The 25160-nt window shown below is 55.3% G+C and overlaps 14 protein-coding genes across 14 annotated transcripts; 12 read left to right on the top strand and 2 right to left on the bottom strand.

Moving 5' to 3' along the window:
- Positions 1–123: 123 nt before the first annotated feature.
- Positions 124–3020, top strand: HETIRDRAFT_461191 (uncharacterized protein; the record flags this gene model as incomplete). Its single annotated transcript, XM_009554263.1, has 5 exons — positions 124–242; positions 292–373; positions 428–808; positions 859–1750; positions 1811–3020. 5 exons carry the CDS (start codon positions 124–126, stop codon positions 2830–2832), a joined length of 2496 nt encoding a protein of 831 aa, XP_009552558.1. The 3' UTR covers positions 2833–3020.
- A 119-nt stretch (positions 3021–3139) lies between these two features.
- HETIRDRAFT_412378 (uncharacterized protein) lies at positions 3140–4210 on the top strand. The gene is made up of 3 exons (XM_009554262.1): positions 3140–3495; positions 3556–3680; positions 3740–4210. Exons 1-3 carry the CDS (start codon positions 3287–3289, stop codon positions 3838–3840), a joined length of 435 nt encoding a protein of 144 aa, XP_009552557.1. The 5' UTR covers positions 3140–3286; the 3' UTR covers positions 3841–4210.
- Positions 3140–5836, bottom strand: HETIRDRAFT_481777 (uncharacterized protein; the record flags this gene model as incomplete). Its single annotated transcript, XM_009554261.1, has 5 exons — positions 3140–3495; positions 3556–3680; positions 3740–4419; positions 4476–5693; positions 5746–5836. The coding sequence occupies 3 exons, from the start codon at positions 5834–5836 to the stop codon at positions 3932–3934; spliced, it is 1797 nt and encodes a 598-aa protein (XP_009552556.1). The 3' UTR covers positions 3140–3495; positions 3556–3680; positions 3740–3931.
- A 909-nt stretch (positions 5837–6745) lies between these two features.
- Positions 6746–8125, top strand: HETIRDRAFT_442422 (uncharacterized protein). The gene is made up of 5 exons (XM_009554260.1): positions 6746–7472; positions 7557–7569; positions 7596–7661; positions 7718–7834; positions 7910–8125. Exon 1 carries the CDS (start codon positions 6817–6819, stop codon positions 7357–7359), a length of 543 nt encoding a protein of 180 aa, XP_009552555.1. The 5' UTR covers positions 6746–6816; the 3' UTR covers positions 7360–7472; positions 7557–7569; positions 7596–7661; positions 7718–7834; positions 7910–8125.
- Positions 8126–9183: 1058 nt separating this feature from the next.
- On the top strand, positions 9184–9519 carry HETIRDRAFT_222724 (uncharacterized protein; the record flags this gene model as incomplete). The annotated part of the gene is made up of 1 exon (XM_009554259.1): positions 9184–9519. A coding segment is annotated over one exon (336 nt), but the record flags the coding sequence as incomplete, so codon positions are not given.
- A 348-nt stretch (positions 9520–9867) lies between these two features.
- Positions 9868–10802, top strand: HETIRDRAFT_148973 (uncharacterized protein). Its single transcript, XM_009554258.1, has 3 exons — positions 9868–9939; positions 9991–10605; positions 10660–10802. The coding sequence occupies exons 2-3, from the start codon at positions 10042–10044 to the stop codon at positions 10750–10752; spliced, it is 657 nt and encodes a 218-aa protein (XP_009552553.1). The 5' UTR covers positions 9868–9939; positions 9991–10041; the 3' UTR covers positions 10753–10802.
- Positions 10803–11213: 411 nt separating this feature from the next.
- On the top strand, positions 11214–12174 carry HETIRDRAFT_108265 (uncharacterized protein; the record flags this gene model as incomplete). Its single annotated transcript, XM_009554257.1, has 2 exons — positions 11214–11502; positions 11558–12174. 2 exons carry the CDS (start codon positions 11214–11216, stop codon positions 12172–12174), a joined length of 906 nt encoding a protein of 301 aa, XP_009552552.1.
- Positions 12175–12663: 489 nt separating this feature from the next.
- HETIRDRAFT_108266 (hybrid ascorbate-cytochrome C peroxidase) lies at positions 12664–13192 on the bottom strand (the record flags this gene model as incomplete). The annotated part of the gene is made up of 3 exons (XM_009554256.1): positions 12664–12675; positions 12738–12877; positions 12952–13192. 3 exons carry the CDS (start codon positions 13190–13192, stop codon positions 12664–12666), a joined length of 393 nt encoding a protein of 130 aa, XP_009552551.1.
- Positions 13193–14683: 1491 nt separating this feature from the next.
- HETIRDRAFT_455797 (uncharacterized protein) lies at positions 14684–16190 on the top strand (the record flags this gene model as incomplete). Its single annotated transcript, XM_009554255.1, has 4 exons — positions 14684–14982; positions 15100–15449; positions 15505–15713; positions 15867–16190. The coding sequence occupies 4 exons, from the start codon at positions 14684–14686 to the stop codon at positions 16188–16190; spliced, it is 1182 nt and encodes a 393-aa protein (XP_009552550.1).
- Positions 16191–17488: 1298 nt separating this feature from the next.
- Positions 17489–18926, top strand: HETIRDRAFT_108268 (uncharacterized protein; the record flags this gene model as incomplete). The annotated part of the gene is made up of 6 exons (XM_009554254.1): positions 17489–17886; positions 18176–18335; positions 18389–18498; positions 18560–18608; positions 18671–18836; positions 18886–18926. The coding sequence occupies 6 exons, from the start codon at positions 17489–17491 to the stop codon at positions 18924–18926; spliced, it is 924 nt and encodes a 307-aa protein (XP_009552549.1).
- Positions 18927–19142: 216 nt separating this feature from the next.
- On the top strand, positions 19143–19985 carry HETIRDRAFT_164744 (uncharacterized protein; the record flags this gene model as incomplete). Its single annotated transcript, XM_009554253.1, has 1 exon — positions 19143–19985. The coding sequence occupies one exon, from the start codon at positions 19143–19145 to the stop codon at positions 19983–19985; it is 843 nt and encodes a 280-aa protein (XP_009552548.1).
- Positions 19986–22119: 2134 nt separating this feature from the next.
- On the top strand, positions 22120–22392 carry HETIRDRAFT_331629 (uncharacterized protein; the record flags this gene model as incomplete). The annotated part of the gene is made up of 1 exon (XM_009554252.1): positions 22120–22392. A coding segment is annotated over one exon (273 nt), but the record flags the coding sequence as incomplete, so codon positions are not given.
- Positions 22393–22504: 112 nt separating this feature from the next.
- HETIRDRAFT_157649 (uncharacterized protein) lies at positions 22505–24329 on the top strand (the record flags this gene model as incomplete). The annotated part of the gene is made up of 5 exons (XM_009554250.1): positions 22505–22707; positions 22779–22911; positions 22976–23204; positions 23275–23379; positions 23642–24329. 5 exons carry the CDS (start codon positions 22505–22507, stop codon positions 23749–23751), a joined length of 780 nt encoding a protein of 259 aa, XP_009552545.1. The 3' UTR covers positions 23752–24329.
- HETIRDRAFT_442418 (uncharacterized protein) lies at positions 23498–24329 on the top strand. Its single transcript, XM_009554251.1, has one exon. It carries the CDS (start codon positions 23922–23924, stop codon positions 24183–24185), a length of 264 nt encoding a protein of 87 aa, XP_009552546.1. The 5' UTR covers positions 23498–23921; the 3' UTR covers positions 24186–24329.
- Positions 24330–25160: the final 831 nt, after the last annotated feature.

The raw sequence follows: 25160 nt of genomic DNA, 5'->3' as shown, positions 1-25160 counted from the left end.
AGAATCTTTGTGCGTAGACGAGTTTCACTCGCGCCAATCAAAATCACCTGATCTCCGGCCGGGCCTTCAGTCAATCGCAGTGACAGTAGGACGGACGTCACTTCCTCTCCACCCGTGTACACAATGTTCAAGACAGCCGCAACTCGAATTGCGCATAACTCTGTTATACCAGCATTAGGTGGCAACAAAGACCTCAGGCCCTTACAGGATCTGATCACAGCGGAGAAGGCCATTGTTCAATCGTGCGTCCTCCAGCCCTCGCTCGGTTTTCCATGCTTGACGACCAGACAGTCTCGTAAAGCTGAGCGGGGATTTTACAAAGGCGTCGGAAGCGTTGAGAAACTGGGGCCTCGGTGAAGGCGAGGACTTGGGTGTGAGTTTTCAATATCATCCGTGTTATCTTCTCCTTATGCAGACTGTGTTTTAGGATACGCTAAGCTGCTCCACTACCATCCTCTCTCACTTCTCCTCCGCTATCTCAAAATTCGCCTCCCATGAGCAGAGCATTCGCGACCACATGAAATCCGTACGGACCGGCGAAGAAAGCTTGGACGAACTCAAGCGCCGACGTAAGACCGTCGCCTCCAAAGCGGATTCGGCCGAGCGAAAACTCCACAAGATGAACCCGGAGCACAAAAACCTGCAAGCACAGACTGATCTGCTCAATCAGCTGCGAGATGAGATCAGGAGCTTGGACTCGCAAATAATGACCGACGAAGCCAAGCTCGGGGATCTGAAACGTTCAGCTACAAAATCATGGATGACTTTGAAATTTGGAGGGATAGAGGAGCTCTCTAGGAAAGGCGTTGTACGTATCTCGCCGGGTTTCTGTCAGCATACGGGTCTGACGAGGACTAGATCATCGGCGAGGCCGGAAAGCTCTTGATCTCAGAAATTCCTCAAGATCTGACACAGCCCGGTGGACCGCGGTCATATTACAGCGGCAATCAGACCACAGAAAAGTATGTTGCTGAAGCACAGCAAGCGCTATCACAGATCGTTTTCAACGGTTACCCGCCCTCTGATCGACTCCCTGAGAATGCCTCGAACGAATATCGCCTGCCGCACCCAACAGATGCGCCACAAGATAATTCCAGCTTCATGGGGATGTATATGACTATGCCCGAGCCGGATCGTTTCAACCCTGGCAATGCGTCGGGCCTTCAGGTCAATGAACTCGGGGCGCTTTCTTCCCAAGGAGATGTGTCTCACTCACAGACGTTATCGTCGCTACCTTTGCTTTCCGAGAACGGCGATTCCCCCAGCAGCCTAGATGTCTCTGCTGTCCGAGGCGGCGGTGGCCAATTTGCGACTTTCCCTGTGAGAGGCGGGCGACCGGGCATGCTGGCGTCCCCACTCAGTGAGGGAGATGAAAGGGATATGAACCAGAGCTTCTCGAGCTCAGTTGCTGAGGCTCTTGGCAGCCCGCGTATTGACACGAGCGAGAAGGCACCTAGTGCTCATTTACCGCTGGAACCCGAGGGACCTGCGCCATCGTACGACCTCGTCGCTCCTCCGTTCTCGCAAGACTATGCGCCTCCCGCTGGCCCGCCGCCCGGTGCAGCTCCTCCCGCTATTCAGGGTCTATCCTATGGCGAGTACAGCCAGCAGAAGGTAAACGAAGATCAGGAGGATAGTCAGTTGCCGTGGATGGAGCCTTCGAAGGCCGAGCGGAGATTGAGATTTGCGTCGCGCCCTGTCGAGTTGAAGACCCCTCAGCGACAATCATTCGCAAATGGCCTAGACATCGGTTCGTGAGCTACACATAATCTAATTGGCGTTACGCACCCAGTAATTGACTGTTCTCTAGCATCCGGATCGCCCTTACCATCTCCCGAGCCATCAGGGCAGCATAGGCCTGCGTCCCCTCCAATGGCACCAACCCTTGATCCAGATGAAGAGAAGGCTTTGAACGCTGCAGCGGCCCGTGAAGTTTCGCGAGAACTGGATGCCCTCACTTTCAGTCCTCCACATCCGCCTGCTCTTCCAAGCCCCTCTGCCCAGCCTACTCCTTCAAGTCCATCGCACCCTCTTCCTCCTCCGCCACCGCCGCTTGCCACTGCGTCAATGAATGTTCCCAGCCCTAGCTCTCCTCGACAGACTGACTCGCCTTCCCACCCTACATCGCCCTTCACCCGTAACCGCGACCGTGAGGGCATTTCGCCTACACCCAGGAGTCCCGTCGAACCTCTGGCTCCTCGCCGCTCATCCTCTCCCAATGTTCCTTCGCCAAACCTACCTTCCTCGCCGATAGATGCACCTCAGCAGCCACCGCCGTCTATCTCCCTTCCACCTCCAGTCCCTATGTCGTCTCCTCAGTCTGATTCTAACTTCGCAACGCCCCAGCCCTATCGCACGCCTCCAGAATACCCCGCCGTCGGCTTGGGTACCTCGCCATCAACTTCGCCTAAATCGTCCTTCTCCAGGCCACACGTCACTCCACCTCCGCCCCCTCCTTCTGGGGTGCGCACTATCTCTGCCGCAGCATTCCGCCGTCCTCAGAATCGTGTCCCATCAGAAGGATCTTTTTCCGCGGGATCAGTACCATCGGCCGCTGAAACAAGCCCTCTCAGCTTCAAAAAGCGCGGCTTGCCTAGCTCACCATACGCGCTACGCCCTGGTGGGCACGGGTCGTCTGCGTCCCTTAGCCAGTCGCAGCCGCTCTCCGTTTCTCCCGCGCAGACACAGAGTCCGCCTGCGGTCGCGGAGGATGACCAGTTTGATTACATCTCAGCGTACGCGAACGAAATCGACGATCACCAGCCAAGCAAAGGGGAGGGGTTTGCCAGCGGCCGATACGCGACAAATTTGGAGACCAGCGAGCTGCGATGACTGTATTCCTCCTAATGTGTAGCATCTTCGGCCTTGGCGGAACCTTGTGCTGTTGTAGTATATGGAGGCCGGATAAGTGGCGTACTATGTTGTATCTTCTGTCACATCATGATACTATGCTAGGATCTTGGTATTCCACTCATTTCTTTACGATCATTCAAATGAAAGTATGCCTTCGGGCAACCGCCATTGACCAATTCCGACACAAAACTAGAACTGCGCGATGCGCGAGTTCCGGCACAGGATGATCAACTTGCCATAGCTCATTTTAAAATTCTTTCGTTGTACTCGTACCGGGAAAGGGGTTGAACTTTGAAACGACTTAGCTCTAATTTACTATATCAATTCATGGTTAGGGCGAGGGGGTAATTCAAAAAAAGTCCGGTGCAAACTCATCATAAATTAGAGATAATTATCTACGGTGTAGACATAATAGAGGGGGGTCGTTTCCCTGATGACTGGGGAGGGAGGAAGATACAAGTCGAGAAAGGGATTAATAGTACACGAAGGGTACAAGTGTCAAACAACGCGAAGCTACAACGATCGAGGCGACGAATCCACGGGACCAAGGCCCTCACCGTTGGCAAGAGCTATTGGCTGCACCAATCGAAAAACGGGAAGGGGACAAGACAAACGTGAACAACGACTCCACAGGGACAGAGCCTAGACGTCAATGTCGTTAGTTATAAGTACGAAATGATGAGGTCGGGGAGAGAAACGAACCAAGCTAGACATTCATCGGTCAAGGCATCTATCATCCCCTCCAACCCTAATGAGCGTAGAGAGCCGAGACGACGACGAAGGAACGAACGAAGCGTGTAGTGTCGCTGAAGACCTAGACATCAAGACTGTCATAAGTCAGAAGAAAAGGGCGAACGTAAACAGTGAATCAAGGAAAGAAACACACGTCTGAGGGCAGATAACAGGCAGTCAAAACGAAGAGGAAACACAGCCAGGAAGGGAGAGGATGTCACAGTCAGGGGGGAGAGGGATGAGCCCGAGAGATGAGAACAACCACAGAAACAAAAAGTAAGGGGAACAGTGGAAGGTAAGAAGGAGTGGGGGTGGGAGAGCAGATAGCCGACAAGTGTATTCGCGTTTAGAAGGTGAGACGGTTGAAGTCGGCGTGCGGATACTTGAGTTTGAGTTGCTCGATGGCCCACCAGGCGGGGGTGGCGTAGGTGACGTGATTGCTCCCGCCTTTCGGCATCCCAGAGTGAAGAACACCGACCATATGACCCTCTCCATCGAAGATGAGCGAGCCCGAGTCGCCCTTGGCGGAGAACGGGCCGGACTGCTTATCGTAGTTATAGATAGCGAGTTCGATGGACTCGACGCCAAAATTATCGCAAAGGTAGGCCTCCAGGCCGGCGTAGCGTCCAACCGTGAGGTCGGTGGTGTTACCGTCCTTCATGACGATAAGACAGGGCTCGCCATTGCTGTCGAAACAGTCAGGAACACCGAGGAGCTCGCGGGTGAGACAACCGTTGATCCTGAGCTGGCGATTCGTGGGGAACTTGAACGCCGTCCTACCGGCACTTTGAGGGTAGAACATGTCGGTAAGTTGCTGGGGAGTAAACTTGCCTCCTGTAGGTTATATTAATTGGATGAGGTGTTTGTGCGAAAAATGAGGCAAAACGCACCTAAGTCGACGACGTTGCCCTTGAACTGGGCCTTGAACTTTGCCGCATCAACCTCGAATGTACCGATATCCTTGGTGTAGTTGCGACCCTGAACGTCGACGGAGATCTTGGGAGCCCAATCGACATGGCCAATGTTTCGGCGCGCAAGGTCGCCCCACTGGCTGTTGATGTCCTTGTAGAAGGCCTCGAGTACGTCGATATTCTTCTTCAATTTGACCAACTCGTCCCGCTTAGCCTTCCCGGCCGCCTCGTCTTCCGCCTCCTCCTCCGGGTCCTCGCTCTTCGGCTTCGCCTCCAACTCAACAGCCTCCCTTGCTAAGAGGTCGGCGTCGGTTCCGTAGCCACCGATGCAGGCCTTGATCTCGTCGAGGCCGCGCTGAAATCGATGGAATCCAGCAAGTCGAACGTGCCGTAGAGGTGCGCCAGCGCCCCTGAACTCGTACGTGGTGGTGGTTGCTTCGCGAAGAACGTGGCAGGTGCTAATACCGAAGAGCTTGGTACTAGGGTTGCCATGCTTGTCCTTGTTCTCGTGGAAGAACAGCGTGGCGCTACCCTGAGCATCAGTGGCCTCCCCCTCTGCAGCAACGATAGGCATGCCGAGCGCAGCAGTGAGGAAGCGACGGACATAGTGGGTGGGGTTGGTGTTGTCAGTAATGCGAAGAAGGTGTGGGCCTGACAGCTTCTCCACGGCTCCCTCGTACCATTCGACCACCGCACCCTCGACTCCATTAGCCTTGAGAAGAGCGAGAATGTATGGGGAAGCGTCGTGCGCGTTCTCGGCGGTGGTGGTAGTGGGATGAGTCGCGATCCAAATCACGATGGGACCGAGAGTATCCTTTGCATCCTCACCGTGGGTGACGAATCGAGCTGTCTGGATGGCTGAGTAACAAAGCTTCCGGGATTTCAAGAACTCGCGGATCTGGGGAGCGACAGTATCCCAGACAGCGTTGAGCGGAGTCTTGAAGACTCCATAGACGGTCTTGGTAGGGAGATGAGGGTGTCTGCCCGTGGGGGTGGGGAAGGGATTTTCGAGGAGATCCGACCGGTAGAGGAGCTCAGGATGGTCGGGGGAAATACCGTTGTAGTAGGTTGTCCTCTCCCAGTCTGAAACAGTGTATGGGGCGGCAGCGGTGGCATCCGAGGCTATGGCGTTTGCAGAGACGTAGGAAGACTCTTTGCTAAGGGTTGGTGAAGGTGAGGAAATGGGCCTGCGATGGCCTGAGTAGTTGATGCACTCGAGAGTGAACAGGGACAGATCTAGTAGTATTACCGACACTTTTGAGTCCACCGATATCCGAAACTACTGTGTTGCCAATTAAATGCAAATATAAATATGAAAAAATCCTTTCTGTAATTTTCATACCCTGCTTCAACTTTGAGGCCCAGAAGCAGCGAGATTGAATCAGGGGTTCAATAGATATGGATTTAAACAGTCTACCCCCTAAAACCAGACTGTGCTTCACACAGTCTGGGTTTTGGGAGCCAAATCCGAGGTTGCACACAATTCTGTCTGATTCAATAGGCTTAAAATGTATTTGTCATGGTACCCTAATATTTTCATTAGTAGACATGGAGTACTGAAGATGTTATAGGCAGAATACAGAATTGAGGAAAAACCTCAAAAAACCGAGTCTCCAGTCCACAATTTTCCTTTTATTTCCATTGCAAAACTAATAAAATGCTCCTACATACACTACCTTTCAGATTATACCCTAATTTTATTATTTGGATGAGGGGATCCAGAGATATGTAATTGTTTGTGATGTTGAGGGCATTCTGCAACCCGGAGACACAGTTTAGTCAGCATCGGGAAAGGGCGGCACACAGTCGGGAGATTGCGGACCCACAGTCGTCACACTGTTGTCACGCTGTGCACAGTCTCTCTGTTGCGCCACACAGTCCGGCCGAGACCGCACACAGTCCGGATTTTGGCGCTGGTTCAGCGCCACACAGTCCGGATTCTCGGTGACAGTCCGAGATTTGGCGGTGAATCTGCGCCACACAGTCCGGCCGTGCCGCACACAGTCCGATGATTGTCGCGCCACACAGTCCGACTGTGTCGGCACACAGTCCGACTGTGTCGGAACACAGTCCGACTGTGTCGGACACAGTCCAAGTTTTCCCTCCGACTGTGTCGGCACACAGTCCGACTGTGTCGGACACAGTCGGAGTTTTACTTCCGACTGTGTCGACACACAGTGCCCTCCAACATCTCATGAGAAGGACGAGCGTCATGAAGGTACGTCGTCGTCTCTCCTTGCGCCAGTCTTCCCTTGCACACCTGTCCCTCCGCTCGACCCACGCATGGTCGTCCTTTCGACTCCATATACGCCTGCCACCCATGACCCCCACCCTCGACCCCTCGACCCCTTCCACTGTCGACCTTATCGATCCTCCTGTCCTTGCACATTCATTTCTTCCCCTCCTCACATATATTTCACATTTTCAGTCATTCTGCCCGCCCTCTCTCGTTCTGCGTTATTATAGAGACCCCATGCGCACTCGACCTCTCGCCTATTTGCCTGCTCGAAGTGCTCTGATGCTACGCCCTCGTTTTGTCGTCCCCGCCGGCTCCCCTCTTGCTCCCCAGATCAATTCCCACGCTCATGCCAAAGGAATTGCGATATCCGCAGGGAAGCGAGCGCATTCCAGTCCGTGTGCGCCGCGCCGCACTCTGCCTCAAGCGGAAGCTGCAAAGACGCGGTGCGCATCGCGTTCCAGAAGGTATGCGCGCGCACCACCCTCTCCCCCACACCCACCCTGCACTTCTTCGTGCGGTCCTGCAAGCTCAGCTGTACAGCGTCATATAGACTCATCTTCCAGCCCCTCCATCTCTCCCCACGTCTCTACCCCTCCCACTGCCCTTGCCTGTACGCGTCGGTGATGCTTGGCATCAAACAATCCACAGCGGACGAGTTGCGCAAGATACACGGCTCGCGCACGCCTCGATGTTGAGGGTTCCGCAGTGGACAAGTCTAGCAAAGTGCAAAAACGGCCGTGTGTAGTCTGCGGCAGCCTGGCTCGCCACCAAGCCCAAATTCGCCAAAGGTTAATTTGGGCTTGGTGGTGAGCCAGGCTGCCGCAGACTACACACGGCCGCCGGCTTCGCCGGCAACACACCTGCCCTTAGCACGTTCTGCAACATCACAAATGGCTCCGAGCATGCATTGGGAAAACAGAACGCAAGTGAGTGCTGGACATGTTCGAGCGCCACGAGAAGTACATCCCGCACATGCACACAGCACACCTTGTCTATTAGGAACGTCACCGCACTGCGACGCAGCGTCAAGTGGGAGCAGCTAGGCTGGCCTGAGGTAGATTGGTCGCTGAAGAAGTGAGGGATCGTTATTGTTTGCACAGTGAGTCTTCATTATGTTGACATTGAGTCCGAGTATGGGTGGGACATGGCGACGCGCTCCAACCGCCTTCTGTAGCACCCTGACACACACGCCATGAGAGGATCTGACATACTCTCCCACTCGTACTATCAGCAACTGATTTCACATGCTTTGTGTGCACATATACGCGCTCCCACTCTTAGCTATTTTTCAAGTACCCCTTCTACCTGTAGTTAGATTTTTTTTCTCTCTCTGTAAGTATATCACGACCCTGCAAACCATCTCTTCCTCTCCTAAAGAAGAGGCTATGTCTTTACACCATGGCCCCATTCACCCACACGACGTGTGGGCGAAAGTTGTGGAGAGAGCGTCGATCTGCGCTGACCTGCGCTGACCCGACAGTGATCGCCAGCTCTCGACTCGACCAGATCCAGCTTCCAATTGCACGGAGGTTCTCACAGACAACATGTCTCCCCGCTGCCCACGCAACAATGGATTGCGAAACCGGGACAAGCATCAATCTGACTAGTCTTGTGAGCACATTTCTAACCTACTCTTCGATGCCCTCTCTTCCACACACTCAACTTTGCGAACGGGACGATGGGCCTCCGCCGATGCCCTGAGAAAGCAAGCATCGCCGAAGGCGTGTACTGACGTTTATTTTTATTTTTATTTACTTTTGCTGTCTGCAGATCCTAATCCGTCCCATCCCTGCCTCGTCCTCTAACCTCGTCCACACCTACGCCCACGCTCGCCACCATCTCTTTTCCCGGTGCCACCCACGATCACCGTCGCTGAGGCATCCTGCCCCACCGACGCCCACACGCTCACGCTGCCCGATGACGGGCCAAGCATCGCAACCGTCCGAGCGTCAACGACCGCGATGTCGACGACAACAACGATCACAATGAGGAAGGTCGGTGGCGGAAAGACACGCTGGGGGGAGAGAAGGGACGTGCGACGAGGATGTTCACGAGGTATACCGCCTCTCTTCGCGCCAGCCTCCCTGCACACGCGTCCCTGCTCCCGCACGTCCCCCGCCCCTGCACTCCTGTCCTCGACCGCCGACACCGCGCGCGTGGACCTCTCCTGCGGCCGCGCTTGCGAAAAGTGGCTCGCGTGCGGGGACTACGTCTGTGTGGAGTCGTGCCATCCCGGCGCGTGTCCGAGGCAGTGCAGTGCTAGTGCAGGAAAGTGGAGAAGCAGCTTGCATACAGGGAGGGAGAGAAGAAGGCGTGCGCCGTGGTGCATAGAGACGGCGAGGAGGAGGAGGAGCAGTGGGTCGGGTCGTTTGATTGCGGGAATTCCTGCGATCGGTACGTTCTTCCTCGAATCTTCCTCCATACCCCCAATGAATTCCTCCCGTCTAACCGCCTCAGCCACCGCCTCCAACTGAGCTGCTCACTAGTGAGAACTCGGCGCCAACTCCTGCCATAGTTATCGCGCTGCAGTTTCGACTGCAGGACATTCAAGTCTCTCTTGCCTGCTTCATCGATAAGATCCGCGTCATGGAGGGTATGCTCTCTGAGCACAAAGCCATCAAGCGTGAAGTTAGCACCCTCCGCGAGCTGATAAAGGAAAAATGCGAATTAGACAGCGTACGCGGCAGACAATGCTCAGGGACGCTGCGTGCCAAGGACCACGACGACAGCGAGTACGGCGGCGACGACGATGACGCGCAGAGTATCGCAACCGTCATGCCCCACGAGCTGGAGTGCGTCGAGGAGGAGGACGAGGAGCAGCTGGCGGCGGAGGAAGAAGAAGAGGGGCGGCGGCGGCGGCGGAGAGATGAGCTAGGTCGACCGATAACACCGGAGCCTACAGGGATGGGCATGGACATCCATGGCAGATCCAAAATGCACCTTGACGTGCTCAACATGCACTCACGATCGCCGCCGCCCCCTCTACGAGAGCCTTTTGCTCTTCAGCCTTCGACGTCTTCCGTGTTCGAGGAGCGCATCGATGCCCTCACCTCTCACCTCGAATCTGCGCTCGAGCTCTCACGCACGCTCCAAGCCCAGCAGGCTGCTGCGCAGAGTACCACCTCCATGCTTGAGTCCAAGGTCTCCTTGCTCGAGTCACTCGTCCAGGCGTCGCAGACCGATATACAGTCGCATGTCACTGAGGTGAGTCAAGAGCGCGCCTCGCTCACCTCACTCATCGCTGAGTGGAAGAAGGGTGTCGAGGGCTAGTGGAGCGGCGTCCGTGAGGAATGGGCTGAGGAGCGCATGCGGATCAATCAGGCGCGTGAGGTTTGGGAGGCGCGCGTGCGGGCTGCTGAGGAGGGGTTTGACGGCGCCGTCGCGAAGGTGGATGCCGGGCTCGCGACGCTGCAGCAACACCGACTCAAGGCGAACGTGAACGAGCGCAACGGTGTTAGGCTCGTCACACCCCCTAGTCCACGCAACATCTCGTCTGACTCGGGCAAGCGCTATCGGCGGAAACGATCGACAATCTCCCGAGGCCGATCGCGTTCGCACTCGGCCGAGTCGAACAAGGACGACGGTGGGTACGCGAGCTCATTCGAGGGCGTGACACTGCTCGATGACAAGCGCCAGTCAGCTTCCAAAGCACGCACGCGCGTGCCCTGGGCGCAGGATGATTCGGATTCGAACGTGCGTCGTGCAAGTGACGATGCGAGGATCATGTCCTTGAAGCACTATCCCATCACCTCAGAGTCGTCGGTTCAGAAGGCATCGACAGGGTCCACGACGACGATGACGACGGAGAATGACGCTGCACATGCCTCGTCTGCCGCCGCCGCCAATCTGAAGGGCGCACACCTGGCGCCAGTGAGCTTTATTCTCTGCGTTTTCGTGCATTCGCTCACAGCACTGTGTCGACAGATGGTTCAACATTCAGCACAGATGTCGACGACGGTGGGCGTGCTCATGCTCAGCGTCGCCGCCTTGGCGGTGCTATGGCGTATCAAAGGATAATAGTTGCCGGGCAAATCTCACGGTCCTTTTATTATGGTTCAATCCCTGCGCACGTCTGGCTCAGTGGCGATCCTGTCCCTCCTTTTTCCGCCCTCATGCTCCTCACTGCTGCACCGCCTGTTCTGTTTCTGTGTGCGTCTCATCCGCCTTCTCGCCCATATTTGTTTGTTAGCGAGTAGCTTAGTCTGCACATCATGCAGCCTGCTGCCCTCCTGGCGTCTCTTGCCTCTTCTCGTCGCATGTCGTTTCCTTCGTCGATCCCACGCACGGCCATGTACGAAGCATCGTAAATATCATGCCACACGCACTTCAGTGCATCGACGAGGAAGGTGATTAGGAGCTAGCAGCAAAGAGATGAGCTAGGAAGAGGGAGGCCGAGCATTACCAAGGTCTGTACCTCCCACTCTCAGCCTTCTCACCCGCCCGTTGTTTGTGTCCCCGAGACCCCCTCAATCTCTTCGATGCCAAGCCCGCTCACTCACTCGGCCCCCTCCATAGTCCATATCGCCCTCGTGCTCATGCGTGCACGCGCGATTCCTCAACGCCACGCACCCGTCTTTGCTCGCGACCCATATCCGCGCCCGTGCGTCTCCTCAAGCCCACCACCCACCATCCTAGCATATCCTCCGCCTCCTCCACCTTCGTCAACACCTCTGCCTCCGATGCCTCGTCCACCGTCACCACCATCACCACCCACATCACCACCACCACCACCACCTCCTCCTCCACCTCCTCACGCCGCTCCTCCGAGTCCTTGCGCACCATGCCCAGCGCCAACCGCCGCGACCGCGACCGGACCTCGCAGGACTGCTCCAAGTCGATGTCCGCGGCGAGCACCGCTCACATACGCGCCGCCCTCCTCGACCAGGCCGCCGCTGCCGCATCCGCATCCGCATCCGCATCCTCGCGCACTGGCCGGCCTTGCCTTCCCCCGGCGTCACGCCCCCCTCCACCCTTGGCTGCTGTATGAGCGGTATAGGACGGGGAGCTTCTCGCACGACGTGCGACGCAGAAGATCGGCAAGGAGGAGACGCGGCGGCTGACGCGCCCCCATCGTCTACCCTGCACTCCTTTCCCGCGTCGCTGAGGCCTTCCGCGTGCGCGTTCTTGAGCGGCGACATGCCTTGCCTTTGCGCGCGCGCTCAACGTCACTCACAGTCTCGCCCAGGCCACCTCGGCTCTCCAACCACGCAACCCAGGTGCACATCTAGCGCGCTCAGAGCCTTCTGCACGCCTCAGTCCCCATGCGCACCGCACCTGAGAGCATACCTGTGCGCACGCCCCCCGTCCGCGACGGGCTCCTCCGCGCACAAAATCGCCGCCCACGCGACCAACGTCGGCGCCAAAATGCGCGCACCCGCATTCTCCGCGCTCGCGACGACCCTGCCGGATCGCAGGGCTCCATCCTTTCCCTCGAAATGATCGGCGGCGGCTTTTACGAAGCGTGCGTCTCCTTTGCCCGTTTTCCCCTTGCCCGTCTTTCTTTCTTTCCATTCCATCTCTCTCTCGTCCCCTCTCGTCGTCCCTTCGCGTACATTTGGTGTAACATCCATCCGTCGCTTGCACGAATGCATGACTCCATGCAACCCCGATCGTGTCCACAACCGGCGAGATTCGCGTCTCTGCGTGCCAGTCCATTCCTCGGGTTTAATCTCGCGTCGCTACCCTCTTCCGTGGATGCGTGCATCCAAATCATTCTGCCTGATTGCCTCGAAGCCTAGTTTGCAATTGAGCTCTCGCCTCCCAGCATCCGTCGCGGCACGCAACGCCCCCCTCATCCTTCATGAGGTCCGCTGGCCGCTGGTATGGCTGCTCAATCTCGACGCGCCCGGGCCGTCTTACCTCTTTCAGCGTCGTCTTACCTCTTTCGTCTTCTTTGTTTTTTTATCATCATCACTACGCTCAACGCTATCATATCCGCCACTGACACGTTCTTGAGAAATCCATTGCAAACATCTGTAGAACCAGCATCGCTTACTGGATACCTGAGCGTTAACGAAGGGCGCGAAGAATGTGAGCGAGTCGTTCATAGCCGTTCCACTATTCTCGGCACGAAGCGTCTCGAACCCAATCGACGCGTCCAAACCGCCCACGCCAGTACCCACGTCTGCAGTAACAAAGTCATCTGCATGCATTAAGGTGGAACAGCTGTCAGCGACTGGCTCTGCCTGGCACCAAAACTCAGAGCTAAACACGTACGAAAGGCCACTCGAATCCATTGCGCCGCTGTCTCCCATCCCAGAAGCTGACTCCCTTCCACGTAGTTCGTGCATGGTGTGATTGCGCGCTTGAAACCACCGTCATTGGCACCGCCTGTGTCGACGAGGAGGTGTTCGAGCTCGTTTGATACTAGGATTGGATTCGGCGCAAAGGCAAAGGAAGAAAATATGAGATTCTGCGGTAAAAGCAACAGAAACAATGGGGAAATGTGGGCGCGCATTCTGGGAGTCAAAGACGGCCGGAGTCGAGGATACTCACAAATCGCAAAACCAATAGTCTCGGTAGCTTAATTAATACGGCGATAGTTGTGTCTCAGTCGGTCCAAGAAGCACGCTGAGTTCTAATAATCAGGTGCCAGATAGTTGCTAGATCCACCATCAAGCCGTCGAACGCCGAGGCACGAGGCACCTAGTAGTATTACCGACACTTTTGAGTCCACCGATATCCGAAACTACTGTGTTGCCAATTAAATGTAAATATAAATATGAAAAAATCCTTTCTGTAATCTTCATACCCTGCTTCAACTTTGAGGCCTAGAAGCAGTGAGATTGAATCAGGGGTTCAATAGATATGGATTTAAACAGTCTACCCCCTAAAACCAGACTGTGTGAAGCACAGTCTGGGTTTTGGGAACCAAATCCGAAGTTGCACACAATTCTGTCTGATTCAATAGGCTTAAAAGGTATTTGTCATGGTACCCTGATATTTTCATTAGTAGACATGGAGTACTAAAGATGTTACAGGCAAAATACAGAATTGAAAGAAAACCTCAAAAAACCGAGTTTCTAGCCCACAATTATCCTTGGATTTCCATTGCAAAACTAATAGAATGCTCCTAAATACACTACCTTTCAAATCATACCCTAATTTTATTATTTGGATGAGGGGATCGAGAGATATGTAATTGTTTGTGATGTTGAGGGTATTCTGCAACCCGGAGACACAGTTTAGTCAGCATCGGGAAAGGGCGGCACACAGTCGGGAGATTGCGGACCCACAGTCGTCACACTGTTGTCACACTGTGCACAGTCTCTCTGTTGCGCCACACAGTCCGGCCGAGACCGCACACAGTCCGGATTTTGGCGCTAGTTCAGCGCCACACAGTCCGGATTCTCGGTGACAGTCCGAGATTTGGCGGTGAATCTGCGCCACACAGTCCGGCCGTGCCGCACACAGTCCGTTGATTGTCGCGCCACACAGTCCGACTGTGTCGGCACACAGTCCGACTGTGTCGGAACACAGTCCGACTGTGTCGGCACACAGTCCGACTGTGTCGGAACACAGTCCGACTGTGTCGGAACACAGTCCGACTGTGTCGGAACACAGTCCGACTGTGTCGGAACACAGTCCGACTGTGTCGGACACAGTGCTCCTTCAACGTCTCGTGATCAAGCACGCTGCAATGTCGCGTCGCGTCCACACATTGCTGACAGCGTGTTGTCACTATCTACAGATCCTCGAGGAATTGACCTTTCCCTTCCCGATCCTGTCCTCTCTCGCTGTCCATGCCCACGCTCACACTCCTGTCATCTCTCTCCCCATGTGCCATCCACCATCTCCACCGCAGAGGCGTCCCGCTCCACCAACGCCCACACGCCTACGCCTGCACTGCTCAACGACGCAGGCATCTATGACAATGAGGATAAGGATGAGGTTCGGCACCGGTGGAGATGATCACAGAAGAGGGAAGGAACGAGCGACGAGGACATCTATGAGGGGTACGTCACTCGCCCTAGTTTCTCCTCTCTCCCGTCCTACCCTCTCAAACCAATCCCCTGCCCTTCTGCTCTCCCCGCTCTCCCTGCTCTCCCTGCTCGATGTCATACCCACTGGCCCGCTCGCCCGCTCTCCTGCATCGTCCACGCCCCCTCGCGCATTGTCTGCGTTTCCCGGATCCTCGCTCGACACGCCCGCATCCCCTACTCGACGCCACAGCCAGTTGCTCACGCCGCTCTCCTATTGCGGCCTCGAGCCCCTCCTTCGACATGCGTCCCCTCGACCCCCTCCACGGTGATATTCCCGCTCTTGACGCCGTACCTGGTCATATGCTCAGACCGCGCAAACCTCGCGCTCATCCCCTCCACAATTCACAATTTCGCACTTTGCTTGCGCTGCGTCGCTGCCAAGACTCCGCGCACACTCAGCCCTATGCATGCGCACGCCCAGCACTTTTGTGTGCATCCCCTCTGCTGTTAATATTCCCGCTCTCGACGTTGCACACCCTCGCCGCCTAGCACCCCCGGTGCCCTCGTTCTCATCGAATGTCAACCGCCCCCTCGATTCCATTCGTTCGCGTTCACTCTCGCCTGCGTCCTGCCACCTACAGCCTCGCGCACTCGTTCCCTCGGATGCGCACACAGCTTCTACCCGGCGCCCTCCTCCTCATCTCACCAACCCACTCGTGCTCGTCGCCTCGACCATTAGCGTACGCACACTCGGCACCTTGCAAGCTTATTACCTCGAGCCCTTGAACTCCGGTATCTGCGATCCCGCGCGTGTTCATCCCTAGGCCTCGACATCCCCGCAACACAGCGCCCTCAACGTCTCCATTGTCGAGGGCTGAACGGCGAGGCCGCTCCATCGACGCCTTCGCGCGCGCGCTAGCGCAGGACGCGCCATCATTGCGGCCGTTCAAACGTGAACAAAGAGGACGAGATTCGCCAGGTGGCAGAGAAAGAGGCTGGATGAGGACGATGGATGGAGGCGGTGGACAGACGTGGGTGGGCATGGACGACGATAACGTAGGTACGTCGTCCCTCGCGCTATCCCTCCCCCTCTCGTGCCGGTCTTTCCCCCTCGCACAAGCGACTCCCGCCCTCATCCTGCCTTTCAGTCTCCCTTCCACATCCTAACCCTTGACAATACATCCGCTCATTCCCATCCCCTCTCGCCAGCTTACCTGCTCTTCCCGCTCACCCTCGACCTTCGATACCAAGACCCCGGACATCCAGGGCTCCACAGTGGACGAGTCATGCATGGTACAGAAACGGCCGCGTGCTGTCTGCGGCAGCCAGGCTCCCCACAGCCCAAATTCGCCGAAGGTGAATTCGGGCTTTGTGGGGAGCCTGGCTGCCGCAGACAGCACGCGGCCGCCGCCTTCGCCGGCCCCGTTTCCTTCCTTCTTCCTCTTCCTCTCCTCCCCTCTTGTGTTCCTGATGCTGACATTCGACATCACAAACAGCCTTCTCGGCAGGACGTCGTCGAACACAATACACTAGAGGGTCTTAAGCACGCTTGAGACGAGTGTTCTTAGGCAGCAGAACACGCACTGGTACTGTTCCAGCAGTCTCGAGAGTACAGATATACACGTAGTCCACGCGACTTGTTCCATGTGCTTTGCGCGCATATACCTCGAAGCTACTTTCTTTTGTGCTCCTCTGTACCTACGGCCTTTGACATTTTTATTATTGTATTTAGAACTATACTTTGAACTCAGCCCCGTTCACCCACACGACTTGTAAGCGAAATTTTCTGCCTAAAGTGGAAGGAGCACCACTTTACCTCTCGATCGTTATAAACAGCTCTCGATCCCACTCTTTGGTCTACGCTAGTCTCTAAGTACACCTTCCATCTTTGCAACCCCTCGTCCATGCCCTGTGAGTGCCAATATCGACAAACTCTACTAGCCAGCAAGCCTTAGACCTTCCGACAGGTGATCGTCAACATACCCTTTTTCCTGCCTATGCCAGTCCAGATAAGTGAAATGAGCACTTTGAACACTTTGTTGTGAGTTACCTTTTGTTCCTTTTCCTTCTTGGCACCCATTTCCTTCGTGCCCTCATTGATGCAAGCAGACGATGGGCTTCCGCCGAGGCCCTGATAAAGCAGGCATTGCCGAGGGCTCGCACTTTTTCCTTTTCTTTCTCTTTACTTCTACTATGTACAAATTCTCGAGGGACTAACCTTTCTCTTCCCGACCCCGACCTCTGTCCTCATCCACACCTACCCACACACTTACCTCCGTCTCTTTTCCCTATGCCATCCATGATATCCGCCGCTCAGGCGTCCTGCTCAACCAACGCCCTCACGCCCACGCTGCCCGATGACGGGCCAAGCGTCGCGACCGACCGAGTGTCAACAACGACAACGACAACAATGACTTAGAGGAAGGGCGGTGGCGGAGAGACACGCCGGGAAGAGAGAAGGGATGGACGATGAGGTTATCCACGAGGTACGTCGTCTCTATTCATGCCAGCCCCTCCCTGCACATGCGTCCCTCCTGCTCTCGTCCGGTCTATCTACCCCTCCCTCAACACCCTCATGCTCTCCCACACGACTCATTCGATGCCACAGCCGCTCATCAATAATCCCGCTCTTTCCACTTAATCCTCTCGAACTGTTCGACACCCCGCCTGCTTGCCTACTCGAAGCCCCGCCCGCTGGCCCGTTCAACCGACTCTCCTCTCTTGACGCCACATCCGCTCGACCCACTTCCACACTTTGATCATCGACCCTCAACCCTGCACACTCCCGACATCCATGCGACCCATGCCTGCTTGACGCCACTCCCAATCTCATGCTCTTCTCGCTCGACGCCATGCACGCTCGACGCCATGCTCTCGTTCTCCTTGACAACCAGACCCATAACCCCCTCGATCTTTTACATCACGTACACACAACACATAGAACCTTCGACCCCTCTGACACCGGTCCCGCCCTCAAGCCCGCGTGCGCCCTCGTGCTGTCGAGCTCATGCACCCGCCATTGGCTGTACACGCTGCCTAGCTATACAGCTGCCACTCCCTCGACCGCCAATACCCCCACTCTCGTCTCGAGCCCACACACCCAACTTCGTCATCCGTCTGTGCGTGCACAACCCTACACTCAGCCCCCTCGGCCCCCTCAACCATCGACACCCATGTTGTCGATGACACATACGCATGCTCACCCCCTCGATGTCATGCACTACCGCCAGTGCCCTCCTTAACTCCCTTGGCTTGAAAAATGCCGGCGTGCTGTGTAGGGCAGCGTGTCGCGCATCGCACTTTCATGCTGCGTGGCACATCAGAGATGCCTGCGGTGGAACACTTTCCAGAGAACTTAGTGCGCAAAGTGCAAGAATGGCGGCACCCCACTATACTTATCCTCTCATTTACCCCCGTTCTTCTTCCTTGTTATATAAAACCTAGTCTAGTTATTCCACTTACCTAACCCTTTAATATCCAATGCGAGGCTTATGGTGCTAACTGACTCATGAATGCAGCGCTGCGTTGAAGGTTGCCGAACTCAACCTGGCGCATGCACGAGGTCATGTGCAGCAGTTCCAAGAGATCAGCCAGGCGAATGAAGTGGTGCTAGCAGGCTTGAATGCGACCTGCAATGACTACAAGTCATCCACGGAGTCGCAGCTCGTGAAGCACGAGGTACGTTTCGTTGGATGCTGGACATTTGCGTCGATGGCTGACTTGGGTTGCAGTCTGACTATAACACTCTGTCGGAGAACTTGCACGTCGTCCAGCAGGAGCTGACGGCGTCTCGGGAGGTGATGGCGGAGACGAAGTGCACGTTTGACAAGGAGTGGGAGTCGTAGGCGAATGATAAGCGGACACTTGAGGATACCCTCATCGAGCTGACCATGTCGGAGAAGCATATCGCGGAAGACAGGACATCGCACAATGCGAGAGGAGCATGCCAAGGTACGTACAGGACATTCTAATTCTCATCTTCTGGCACTCATATTCTGGATGCCGGTTCAAAGTCTGCGAAGGCCAAGTACAAGACCAAAGTCATCGCTCACGGCGAGTCGCTTCGGGACCTCGAAGGCTTGAAGCTGCAGTTGTCAAAGCTTCAGGTCGAGGCGAGGACACACCTGACTGCTGCGGAGACTACCCAAGCCAAGTTGGCATCGTCTGAGTCTAGCTGGGGTCAGCAGAGGGAGGCCCTCGACAAGGAGATCGCTGATTTGACTGCTAGGCAAGTCATTCCTGTTGGTCCTGCGCGCGATAGGGTTCTAAATTTCTGATTCTAGGTCGAAGAAGTTGGCGGAGCAGAACAAGATGCTCCATGAACACTCGGACTCGATCAGTTCGCAGGCTGCCCGCATCCGGCAAGGTTAGGATGCAAGCTCTGTGCCGCCTGCGGAGGCCGAGCCCACAGGCGACGTGGACGAGAAGCTTTCCTATTTGCGCCGGGTGATCGCGTACTTGCGGAGGTAGAAGGAAATCATCGAAATGCAGCTCAAGCTGAGCAAGCAAGAGAACGCTCGCTTGAAGCTTCAGGCAACCCGCCTGAGCCAGGACCTCTCTGCGCATTTCGAGGAGGGCATCGTGCGCACCATCCAGTCCGCTTGGCAGACCTTCTACGAGTGGCAGTCATGCGTGTCACCTTCAGTCCAAGACACATGGCGCACACTCGGCCAGCACATAGCATCCCTCGCACTTGGCCAGGAGTGGATATCATTCTCCGCCCGCTCCGATCACCTCCTCGACCCTGAGACGCTGCTGCGCAACCCCGAAGCCATCAACTATTCCTCCAAAAAAGACCCTTTGGTGATCACCGCGCACACAGGCTACCTCGAGCGCAAGAAGCGCTCCACGCGCATGTACCGCGAGTCTTACTATGTCCTCACCCCCGCTGGCTTTTTGCACGAGTACTCGTCCTCCGACCCAACACAGTCCACTTCTCCGCTCTTCAGCCTCTTTCTTTCTATGTGCACGCTCGGCCACGTCTCCGCGCCTACCGAGAAGTCGCACAAGTTCCACATCGAAGGCAGGCGCGACGGTTCTGGTACGACCAAGACAGGCTCACTGCGGATATGCAGCGGCCAGCACGCGTGGAGCTTCCGTGCACGCAGCCACGAGGACATGATGGAGTGGTGGAACGACGTGCGCATGCTCTGCGAGCGTTATCTTGTTGCCAGCGAGCGCATTGAGCGCAGCGGGCCAGTCGCCGCCGCCGTGCGTGCTGCCGGATACCTCAGTGAGGAGGAGGGTGACGACGACGAAGGAAGCAGTGTCGAGGAGGAGCAGGATGATGGCGAGGGCGAAGAAGAAATGTATTATGAGGCGAGGTAGGTGCTGGTGAGGACGCAGAGACGGAGCCGCCCTCGTATTCGCATCCACACCGCGCACGAAGGCAGCGGGCTTTAGCGCAGGCCAAGCCAACGGCAATAGGAGAAGGCGCCGGAGGGGCGTGCACCGCACGCGGGGGCGCTAGACGATGGTGCGGGCCTGGCAGCGACGGAAGAGGGCAAGGTGGAGCCAAATCAAAGCCGTCGCGGTGCAGCGTCGTTGCCTGGGCAGGCGCCGGTCGAAAATTGGTTCACAGAGGGGCTATGAATGCCAGTGCGAGCTGTGGATGCGGGGTTATGTACTTTTCGATGTTCGATACCGCACCGTGGCTTCATTTACCTGGCCCTTGGGCTGTGACCTTTTTATGTATCTCCTACACAACAATCACCCATCCGCGATCACCCCATGTTCATAGTCACTACCCTCGGCATCATCGAGCGTGAAAACACTGCCCTCCCCAACACCTCCAACCTACCTGGAAGTGAGATCATCCCAAATTTCTTTCCTGCGCCCGCTTCTCACTCTCCTAGCACACAGCCCTTAAGTCGCGTCACTCCCATCTCCAACTGATCCATTCGCTCGGTTTGTTCCCTTGGCACCCCTTCACGACTTATTCAAGCACGCACCTATCTCTTCGTGCGCACCATCCTTCTCTCTCGACCAGTAATAGTTACACGTGTTTTCCACGACGACCAGCACAGTTCAATTAGCCACCCTCGCAGGTATATCTCCGGATGATGTCCCTTGAGCGACACCCACCCTCATGCAAAATTTGATGACGTTGCATTTGTTGCCACGACCACCAGTGCCGACGAATCCATCTCGTCTATAGACATGCTCAACTCTTCAAGAAGACAACATCGACCTCGACTCTGCAGCCCAAGCGCTTCACCTCGAGCTATGCACAGGTCGCTCTCAGTGCCGCTCTCGTAAGTCTCGTATTCTCGTATCGTACAGATGGCGGACACCACTGCATTATCCCCACACACTCTCATACACACGGCAGAAAGACACGACTGCTCACTTCCACGCATGTACAGGTCGTACCGCATGGGCATTTATGAGTCAGAGGGGAAGTGCACGATGTTGGTGGTGTTCGCGACATGTGCAAGGATAGCGTCTATGATTGGGATGCCTGCAGGATCGGCATCACGAGCGCGTGGCGCAAGATGGAAGAGCGGCAAGGGCAGAGGTTATCTACACACAGTGCCATCGGTTCACGGCCTTTGCAAGGGCATAGGTTCGCCGGCAGATGAGTGCAACACCGGTTAGTTTCTGTGCAACAAATTTCGAGGCGACACTCACCAGCGTACCCGCTTGCCTTTCGTTCTCTCTTAGCAACATCAAGTGCACCGCAAATACTGTACCACACGACAAAATTTCATATACTGCAGTGTCCTCTGTCGGCAGCACTATGCATGCAAGTGTATCAAAAGGTACGGCTTCCGCCTTCTCATCCCTCACCCATCCTCTCAATTTTGCTTATTCGTAGATAAGTACCCACTGTGCCGCAATTCTCATCGGCACGATCATCAGCAGTGAATACCGGAGCTCACTTTGAGCTTGATACGCACGATGGTAAGCATACTTTTCTCTGACCATGCTCCCAACTTCCTTGACGCTCAGATCGCGACCCCTAGTCGCATCGTGTTGAGTAATGTCGTGCTAGAAGGATGGTTCATGTTGAACAATGCGAGGACCAGAGGGTGACAAGGGAAACCTGAGAGACATGAGGACAATGCCGACAATACGCGACTGAAGCACGCGAGCGACGATAGACCTGCGCAACAGCAGGCGATAGATGACCATCAGCCACACGCGAGCGACGCGCGATCAATTCACGCGACACACACGAGCGGAGCAGGATGCAGACAATATGCGGGTATTATTGGGCGACGCGGGCAACACTCGCAATGTACATGGTATGCGCCACACGGACACGACGACTTCCCACATCTCTGTCACCCTGTGCCACTACTTTTTATATTCTATTCTCGTCAGTTCACTCCATCTGCACCTTTCACCCTACCACCATGTCTGCAAAGCTCACTTCTGGTGCGATCCTCCCCGATCTCGCGCACGGTGTTGACTGATAACCTTCGGACTACCCTGCCTGGAAGAGAAGAATCTCTAGCAGCTGTATGACACAGAGAAGGATCAGCTCATCCTGAACGACCTCTTCGCAGCTGATCTCTCCCACTTCTCCCGCTTCTCCAAGGAATACACCGCTGCCTCCGACCCTACCAACAACTTCCTTCTCGATTACTCCAAGAGCCGAATCACCCAGCCTATTTTCGTAACTCTCTTCAACCTCATTCGCAAAGCCAGTGTCGAGCAGGTCCACGGCAAGGTGTTCATCGGTGAACACCTCAACACTAGCGAAGACACCCAGGAGACCATACGCGCCTAATTCCTAGACGCTGTCGATGGCCTTAGCGCCTCCCCCACGTCGCAAAGCACTTTGTTGCCCTCTCAGAACGAAGGAGAAGGTGGTCAATGTGTTCGATATTGCAAAGGAGAACATGTTCGGCTTCTGGGACTGGGTTGGCGGCTGCTATAGCTTCTGGAGCGCGATCGGCCTCTCGATCACGCTTGTGATCGGGTATGAACACTATGAGGCTCGCCTTTGCGGCGCGCACGACATAGACGCTCACTTCCTCACCGCACCACTCGAAAAGAACCTGCCCGTGCTCCTCGCTGTCATTGGGCTCTGGTACAACAATTTGTACTTTTACAGCGCGCGCGCTCCGGCATTCCCTTACTTTTCTTGTGGTTGAACCGTGTGTGTGCTTGCAGGCGCACAGACGTATGCGCGGCTCCGTACGACCAGCACACGCACAAATGTGCAGACTACTTACATTCTTGCGACATGAAGTCTAGCGGTAAGGTCATCACCAAGGGCAGCAAGCGTGTTGACTATCAGACCATCGTGCGTCTCTGTTCTCTTTATACACTATCCCCTGTTAAGACTGATTGTGCTACGTGTGCTGCAGCTGGTTATTTGGAGCGTGGCCAGCACGAATGGGCAGCACTCATTCTACCAGCTGCTGCACCAGGGTACAAATATTGTCCCGGCAGACTTTCTAGCCCCTGGGATGTCGCACAATCCGCTCCGTGGCTCCCTGCACCGCCGCATCCTGCTCAGTAACTACTTCGTGCAGTCCAAGGCGCTGGTGTTCGGCAAGACCGAGGAGCAGGTCTGCCGGGTACGCCTCGCCCTCTGTCTACTTTCTGAGGATTTGCATGTGTTTTTTCGGCGGTGCTGACGAACGCTGACTGTCTTAGGAGGTAGGCTCGGGAGCGAACGAGGCGCTTATGAAGAGTAAGGTTGTCGAGGGCAACCGACCGAGCAACAGCATCTTCTTCCCGCTACTCAGGCCCGCGACGCTAGCTCATCGTTCTCTACGAGTCCAAGATCTGCACACAGGGCATCATCTGGGGCATCAACTCGTTTAGTATGTGCTTCCTTCGATGGGTGGGTGCATATGTGCAAGATGGGCATCGAGCTCGGCAAGGTGCTCGCGAAGATCATTTTAGCACAGCCGGAGAAACCTGCAGACGTCAAGGGCCACGACAGCTCGGTGTGTCATTATTTTTGCAGCACTGCATCCACTGTCAGAGCTCCTTGTCTGCTGTGAGCCGACAACTATCGTGTGCAGACGACTGGCCTTATTCGCTACTACAGAAGCACCGCAAGGAGTATGAGGCGGGTTGCAATGACAGCACGGAGAACGAAGCGGAAGCTGAAAGGAGAATGCCGTTTTCATAGACAAGAGACGAATGCAATTAACAGGGAAGGAAGCGACATTGCACGTCGCGGAGCTCAACTTTGCTCAATGACCCGCACGGCTTCATGGACAACCCTGTCCGTTCTCCCCACGCAATGTCGTGCCCCAGCCCGCGCCTGACTTCGAGCCATTTGACCACCCGCTCGCGCACATGATCTGCCTCATCATGGCGTACTCCGCTTCCGTCAAGGACCTATTCACAACGCATGACTCACTCGTGACGACGGGCTACCCGAACAGCCACAAGCTGATCCTTGTCATTGAAGACGGGGTGGTCAAAAGCGCTGATCGACAGCCTTCGACAGCTACTCTTCTATCTGCACTAGTCCTCAAGTATTCTTTCCGTCTCCAGTGCGCCCTGCCGACACATCGGTTAGTTCCAACACAGGTCTCTTTCAATTGGACACGATCCTAAGACCTCTCTAAGGATTCTTCACCACGCGGATGCGAATGTGCACCCTAGTACTATTACCGACACTTTTGAGTCCACCGATATCCGAAACTACTGTGTTGCCAATTAAATGTAAATATAAATATGAAAAAATCCTTTCTGTAATCTTCATACCCTGCTTCAACTTTGAGGCCCAGAAGCAGTGAGATTGAATGAGGGGTTCAATAGATATGGATTTAAACAGTCTACCCCCTAAAACCAGACTGTGTGAAGCACAGTCTGGGTTTTGGGAACCAAATCGGAGGTTGCACGCAATTCTGTCTGATTCAATAGGCTTAAAATGTATTCGTCACGGTACCCTAATATTTTCATTAGTAGACATGGAGTACTGAAGATGTTATAGGCAGAATACAGAATTGAGGGAAAACCTCAAAAAACCGAGTCTCCAGTCCACAATTGTCCTTTTATTTCCATTGCAAAACTAATAAAATGCTCCTACATACACTACCTTTCATATTATACCCTAATTTTATTATTTGGATGAGGGGATCGAGAGATATGTAATTGTTTGTGATGTTGAGGGTATTTTGCAACCCGGAGACACAGTTTAGTCAGCATCGGGAAAGGGCGGCACACAGTCGGGAGATTGCGGGCGCACAGTTGTCACACTGTTGTCACTCCACGCACAGTCTCTCTGCTGCGCCACACAGTCCGGCCGAGACCGCACACAGTCCGGATTTTGGCGCTGGTTCAGCGCCACACAGTCCGGATTCTCGGTGACAGTCCGAGATTTGGCGGTGAATCTGCGCCACACAGTCCGGCCGTGCCGCACACAGTCCGATGATTGTCGCGCCACACAGTCCGACTGTGTCGGCACACAGTCCGACTGTGTCGGACACAGTCCAAGTTTTCCCTCCGACTGTGTCGGCACACAGTCCGACTGTGTCGGACACAGTCGGAGTTTTCCCTCCGACTGTGTCGGCACACAGTGCCCTCCAA

The sequence above is a fragment of the Heterobasidion irregulare genome, assembly GCF_000320585.1.
Source record: "Heterobasidion irregulare TC 32-1 unplaced genomic scaffold scaffold_13, whole genome shotgun sequence".
Taxonomy (NCBI): domain Eukaryota; kingdom Fungi; phylum Basidiomycota; class Agaricomycetes; order Russulales; family Bondarzewiaceae; genus Heterobasidion; species Heterobasidion irregulare.
This window is presented reverse-complemented; position numbering and strand designations above follow the sequence as displayed.

Bases quoted from the DNA above. Each gene is read 5' to 3' on its own strand.
- HETIRDRAFT_412378 (XM_009554262.1), top strand. From the start codon at position 3,287: ATGACTGGGGAGGGAGGAAGATACAAGTCGAGAAAGGGATTAATAGTA. The intron at 3,496-3,555 runs CTAGACGTCAAT...AGAGAAACGAAC, and splicing joins CGACTCCACAGGGACAGAGC to CAAGCTAGACATTCATCGGT. The intron at 3,681-3,739 runs CTGTCATAAGTC...AAAGAAACACAC, and splicing joins TGAAGACCTAGACATCAAGA to GTCTGAGGGCAGATAACAGG.
- HETIRDRAFT_442422 (XM_009554260.1), top strand. From the start codon at position 6,817: ATGACCCCCACCCTCGACCCCTCGACCCCTTCCACTGTCGACCTTATC.
- HETIRDRAFT_148973 (XM_009554258.1), top strand. From the start codon at position 10,042: ATGCGGATCAATCAGGCGCGTGAGGTTTGGGAGGCGCGCGTGCGGGCT. The intron at 10,606-10,659 runs GTGAGCTTTATT...CTGTGTCGACAG, and splicing joins AGGGCGCACACCTGGCGCCA to ATGGTTCAACATTCAGCACA.
- HETIRDRAFT_442418 (XM_009554251.1), top strand. From the start codon at position 23,922: ATGATCTGCCTCATCATGGCGTACTCCGCTTCCGTCAAGGACCTATTC.